This window comes from Humulus lupulus, chromosome 7 (genome assembly GCF_963169125.1).
Source record: "Humulus lupulus chromosome 7, drHumLupu1.1, whole genome shotgun sequence".
NCBI lineage: Eukaryota > Viridiplantae > Streptophyta > Magnoliopsida > Rosales > Cannabaceae > Humulus > Humulus lupulus.
This window is the reverse complement of record NC_084799.1, coordinates 9609387-9615865: the sequence shown is the minus strand read 5'-3', so window position 1 is coordinate 9615865 and position 6479 is coordinate 9609387. Positions and strand designations below refer to the sequence as shown.

Here is a 6479-nt window from a genome sequence, read left to right as displayed (position 1 = left end):
ATTCGTCTTTTTCTTTCTCCGATAGGAGCTTCCTCATCAGCTCCTCCATCTGGGCCAGGCGCTCGAGGGTTTGGTCCTGATTTCCTTGGTTATTCCGGGGTTGTTCAACAGCTCCGGACCCATTGTACATATTTGGTGGGTTATTGCCCCTCCTATCTTGAGAAAGGTTATTTGGGGCATTCCCGCCGTTACGTACTTCAGACAAGGCTCCCCCTGAGCGAGCATGGCTGTCTCCCCTCTATGAGAGTTAAGGAGATCTCGCAGGTCGCCCCCTGGGTGGCTTGTGGACTTTGTGCCGAACTTAGACGTTGATACAGGTCTCCGCCAGAAAGGTCGCTCCAGCGACTGCCGGTCCAGTAGCTCCTGCTAGAGAGGCTCGGAGCTCGCCTTTTGTGGTGAGGATCTGGGCTTTCCCTTATCGCCCTGCTACGTCGGGAAGGTCCGGCTGATGGCGGGTTTCTCCTGCTACTCCCATAGGCTGGAATATCTCAGACGGGCCGAGGAGGAGATGGATATCTGATTGGAGACGGAGGATGCCTGACCGGAGAGGCGATCCTAGTTCCGTCAGGACAGATCAAGTTAGGTGGGGGCCTTTCGGCCCTGCCAACCTGCGGGTCCCGTGCCTGGCGGTCTGGACGAGGCGCAGGATGGCTGTTGGGGACGGGCTGACGCTGCGAGCCCTCCCCGGACCTCCTTCTGGAATTTCCTCGAGCTCTCCTGGGCGCGCTCGAGGCTGGTTGGGAGCTAGGAGCTGAAGTTCTGACCGAACGGTTGTACTGCTGTTGTTCGGCTCTAGGCATTTCTCTGAAGTTTGCCTCTCGACGGTGCGACGAGGGAGTGGAGTTTGCTGTCGGAAGTTTGTCCGAGCGGCTATGTTTGGACCGATTACCCCGGCGAGACTTAGGAGCCTCGCCTTGCCTCTCTCCGACTTTAGCATCGGTTGTGAGAGGGGGTAGTCGGACCAGCACATCCTTGATCTGCTGGTTAGCTATTGCTAGCTGGCTCCTCAGCTGAGCATTCTCCATCTCCACCGTAGTGTAATAACATGGGTTCGGATTAGGTGGCTGGGGCGCCGAACTTCCAGTGTCGTCTTGGCCTGCCAGCTGTTTGCCTGGCCACTGTTGGACTTCAGGAATTTGTTCACCAGGGATGGCAATATGATGAGCCTCCTGCCCATCATGTTGTTTCGTCTCGTTACCGTGTTTGGATCGACAGCACCAATCGAACTTGCTCTCAATGAAAGCACCAAACTGTTGACGCGGTTCTTCGCTAACAGGTAATTAAGAAAGGAAGAGAAAGGGATTAGTGCTTAGGTTGAACCGAAATAGATAAATAATCTTAGAAATGAAATGGTGACTCAAAATACGTTTTTTAAGTGGTTCAAAGGTTACAATCCTTCTACTCCACTAGTCAGTATTATTGCTGTATACTGGGTATTTGATTACAAGGTATTTCTTACAATATAGTTACCAAACCCTATTAACTCCCAATGTCTCCATATTTATAGGAGAAGGCACCTGGGAGTTGGTAAGAAGGTCATCCTGTGACCTTCTTACCTATCGTGTCAACTCTGTGACATTCATGATTAATTCCTAAACCTGACACATTAGTGTGGTCAAATCAATAGGTAAGGGGATAATGGGCCGCACGGACCAACCCAGTCGTGGGTGTCTGAATACGCACGTTCCTGCTGCGTGTCCGAGAAGTCAAGGGTATATCAAACACGTTTACCTTGCGTGATTGACTTTATAAAAGGTCACAGCCTCCAACTCCAGCTCGTACAACGAGCTGGATGCTTCCCTCGACCTGTGGTCCTTAGAGCCCAGGCCCAGTCCTTAAGCCTTAGGTTATCTCGAGCTAAGGAGGCAGGACCTTATGACGGCAGCTCCGGTCTTGGGGATGTCCACGTGGTAGTCATGATTAGGCCGTATCTCAGCTCGCTAATCAGCCCGTGGGAAAATCAGGGTGTACAGTTTGGGACTCGATATTGAACTACATCAATAGCGGTATGTTACCTTGGTCGTAGTGGATATAATATAACATTTTTACTATATCATAAATATTTTATTTTCTAAAAAGTGTTACTATATAATACTGCAAGGTGTCCAACAACATATAATACAATATACAATAATTGATATAAGATCACATATATTTAAATTTAAAATAAAATATTTTAGACACGATATTAATTAAATTATATTCATCACATCATATGATATTGGACACCATATAAATTACTCATAATAATAATATTCCTTTTCCAAAACTTAATTTATTTGGCAAAGAGCCTTCGCAATCAGGCTTATAAAACATAAAGTTTAAGGCATATATTTAACATAATCTTATTCTTGTGGGAATGGGTCAACAAAAGGGCAAACCTCACTTAAATGATATGAATAAAACAATAAATATAAATTGAAAAAAAAAAGTGACTTGAATAATGACAATGTATATACTCAAAAAGGTAAATAAACGACAAGAAGTATAAACACAAATTTTAGTAACGACAATAATATGGAAAACAACAGGAATATCTAATCACATATAAAATCGTATCACCAGCATTATTATTTATCGAAAACATCATTGAAACGTATGTGTACACGAATGAAAATTGTCACACAATTAATATTTTTGGTGATTTTTCCCATAATATAAAAATAAAAAATTATATCGGCAAGGACAAGGAGATCATAGATTGGCCTTATCCATATTTCATTTCTCAAACATTATAAAACTGTAAATTGGTGCATTAATTATTCTATAATATCAAGTAATAATTTGAAGGTATACGTACTTAAGCTGAATAGCTCTCTAGTATTATTATTATTAATTCCCATCAAAGACGACCATATCTGGCTGGTTTTCATTTGAAAACATCAGGACTTTTTCAATGATAATAATATACTAGAAAGCTAAACAAATCCAAAGTCAAAAAGAACACAAAACCAATATGGACTCTACTTATTCTTATTAAGCCATTAATTATACCATATTTAACTACACAAGGAAAAAATAATATATATATATATTAATATAAGATCTATCAATAATGACCATTTCGATGTACAAAATTTCCTCATGGCAGATAAACTAATTACTTCTGTATGCGTGGTTGATGTATGAACGCTACATATATATATATATATATATATATATACACACACACGAGTATGACTAATTCAAAATTTACCAAGCCTTTCTACAACCAAATAATGAAAATAAAAAGAAAAACCAAGTCATTTGTCAACTATTTTCTTGTATTATGATGGACTAATAATTCAGACTCCAACATCGATCTATATAAATAGATGGGTAATATAATGCAAAATCCACAACCCTTACTGATCAAATACCATACAAATTAAAAATCATTTGAAGAGAAAAGTAACATATATATAGCGCAGTACTAAAGAATATTCATCAAAATGAAAGGTGTCTGTTTCCTTCTCACTCTTGCTGTTTTGGCTTTGGCAACTTCCATTGCCACTGCCTCTGACCCAAGCCCTCTCCAGGACTTTTGTGTGGCTGTTGATGAACCCCACAAAACTTGTAAGTTCATATTTTTCTTACTTTTATTTGGATCTTTATTAGTATGTACTTGATAATTGACACTAACAAAATTTATTTTGATCATCAGTGTTTGTGAATGGGAAGTTTTGTAAGGATCCCAAACTTGTCAAGGCTGAGGATTTCTTCTTTTCTGGCCTCAACACTCCAAGAGACACAAACAACCCAGTTGGATCTAATGTAACACAATTGAATGCGGATAAGATTCCTGGATTCAACACTCTTGGAATATCATTGGCTCGCATTGACTATGCACCATATGGCCAAAACCCACCTCACATTCACCCTCGTGGCTCTGAAATCCTAGTGGTCGTCAAGGGAACTCTCTATGTGGGTTTTGTGTCATCCAACCAAGATGGAAACCGTCTGTTTACAAAAGTTCTGAAAGAGGGAGATGTGTTTGTATTCCCAATAGGTATGATTCACTTCCAGTTCAATCCAGATCATACTCCAGCAGTTGCTTTTGCTGGTCTCAGTAGCCAAAACGCAGGAGTGATCACCATTGCAAATACTGTGTTCGGATCAAATCCTGCTATCAACCCTGATATCCTGTCTAGAGCCTTCCAAGTGGACAAGAATGTTATAAACTATCTCCAGAAACAATTCTGGTATGATAACAACTAATAATAATGTGATAGCAAAGAATCCATCAATAACAGCTAGCCTATTTTATTTTAACATTAATGTATTCTTTTTGAATAAATAGAAACGGTTATGTAGTGAACGTACCGTTTCTCGATTAATTCTTTGTAATCCTGGTTTTGCTGAATTATTAAGAAAAAATTGATATGCAGTCTCAATCTTGCTCAGCTCCTATAAATAATTAGCTCTGAGGAATAAATCGAACGTTTAGCGTTTTTCCATTTATTTTTTATTTTTCATATTATACATTCAATTCCTCAACTGGTTTAAAGCGATCATCAAGCATGGAAAAGTCTCCATTAAACGACTACTATAAATATATATTACCCTAATTTTAAAAGTCTCCGAATTTACATGCGTTTCATTTTAATTACTATCTGTCTTTGAAACATATAGGTACGTGGTATTAATTAAAAGAAGTCCGGCGTTCAAATATAATATTTTTCACCATATTTATATACCATACGTAGAAATTAGAATACAGACTCTCAACTTCAAGCACTCATTTATACATATATCATTCTTGAAAAAAATGATGATGCAACTTGAGAAGCGAACAAGATTCTCTTATATATGTTTGTCTCAAAACAGGCAAGATATAGAGCTTTGTATATGTTAGCTCATGAATTACTACGAAGAGAGTTTACTGAGCATGAAGAGACTTATGATTCATGTCAAATTTTGATCTCAAGTGTTTGGATAACTATATCTGTCGATATAACAAGACCAGTCCTCCATTTGATGTATCATGCATTAATTTGATTAATTTCAGTGTGAGAATAGATTCGAGAAATATTCTCAGTTGGCTACTTGTACTTGTAGCACTACTATCCATATATAGCTTTGTAGAAGAATTAATAAATGTATATTCGAAAGTAAAAGCAATAATATGATCACAGAGAAAATTTATTATTATTTTTTTATTTATGGGATTATGAAAGGCACTACAAAAGTTTGTGTTTGTACTAAGAACACCTCCTCGGTAGAAGTATTTTCAGAACCACGCTAAGATTTCGCAAAGAGCCCAGCTATGAATGTTTTTAGTCCATTCCAGCGTTGTGCTACAAAAAAGTAAATTGATTAAATTTTCTTAAGTTTGTTTTTCTTATTTACGTTTAATTAATTTAAAAAAAAATTGAACGTGAAAGCGTAATTTACAAACAGGAAAACTTGCACCGATCCTGAATACCTGGATGGATACTCACCACAAAGTAGGCATAAGGTTGGTGAGTGAAAAAGCTAAGAAAACCTGGGTATGTTAAAAAAATTTAAAACATTTTTCAGTTTTTTAATTATTTATTTACCATACATAATTACATTATATATTAGATTCTAGTACTATGAATCCAAATTTTTAACTATATTATGTACAATTGATTTCTTATATTTTAATGGCCAATCATATGATTTTTATTAAAACCAATTAGCCTAATCATAGAACTTTGATGTGGCCAAAAGAATGGAATTTAATTAAATGTAATTAATAACTTTACAAATAACTTAAAAATGAAAGCAAAGTTAGAAAAATAGGCATAAGATAAAATGTATGACCAATTCTATTAGAAATATTTCTTGTGGATGCGAAATATATAGTGGAACTTAAAAAACGATATACCTGTGATAATGACTTCATGAGTGGGTGAACTCTGGTCAAAATACTTGTAATTAATTAATATATAGAGATAACCCTTCAAATCAAACCTCACCAGGTCTTGCATTGTCCCCCTTTTATAATTAATTTTTCAGATAGATAAAGCTAATTAAGTCTTTGATCTACTTCATTAAGTAAAAGCAATAATATGATCACAGAGAAAATAAACCTAGTCTCCTAAATCAGTTGCCTCGTCCTCCTTATTATCTTCTTGTTGCGGTTGTGGTTGTTGTGGTGGCTGCGGCAGAGGCATCAGCCAGGGATATTGGGGAGGTGATGTGGACAATCCTACTCCATACATGTAGAGATACGACAGCTGTGACGACAGTGGAATCGGCCACAGATAAAGTGATGGTGCTGCTTCGTACATGTATGGAGGTACCATATGTTGAGACAGCACTGCCTTGTACAAGAAGGATGGGTTGGAGCTGGAGGTTCAGAAGACGAAGCTCTAGAAATAATGCTTTCAGGCATAGGCGACATATGAACGTTTGGTGGACGAAATGAAGATAGAAAAAGTTGAGATAAGAAATTAACTTGGTTAGTCAATTTCTGTAGATTATTCTCTAATTTCTGTAGATTCGAGAAAAATTCTCAGTTGGCTACTTGTACT

General features: G+C 37.8%; 1 protein-coding gene across 3 annotated transcripts; it reads left to right on the top strand.

The window, feature by feature from the left end:
• The first annotated feature begins 3422 nt into the window (after nucleotides 1–3422).
• On the top strand, nucleotides 3423–4225 carry LOC133789431 (germin-like protein subfamily 1 member 17). Of its 3 annotated transcripts, XM_062227276.1 has the most exons (3): nucleotides 3423–3555; nucleotides 3644–3872; nucleotides 3987–4225. In XM_062227276.1, exons 1-3 carry the CDS (start codon nucleotides 3432–3434, stop codon nucleotides 4195–4197), a joined length of 564 nt encoding a protein of 187 aa, XP_062083260.1. In that variant the 5' UTR covers nucleotides 3423–3431; the 3' UTR covers nucleotides 4198–4225. The 3 variants fall into 3 exon arrangements, with proteins under 3 accessions (XP_062083260.1, XP_062083259.1, XP_062083258.1); XM_062227275.1 differs by having other exon boundaries at nucleotides 3423–3533; nucleotides 3688–4225; XM_062227274.1 differs by having other exon boundaries at nucleotides 3644–4225.
• The last annotated feature ends 2254 nt before the right edge of the window (nucleotides 4226–6479 follow it).

Bases quoted from the DNA above. Each gene is read 5' to 3' on its own strand.
- LOC133789431 (XM_062227274.1), top strand. From the start codon at position 3,432: ATGAAAGGTGTCTGTTTCCTTCTCACTCTTGCTGTTTTGGCTTTGGCA. The intron at 3,556-3,643 runs GTAAGTTCATAT...TTTGATCATCAG, and splicing joins TGATGAACCCCACAAAACTT to TGTTTGTGAATGGGAAGTTT.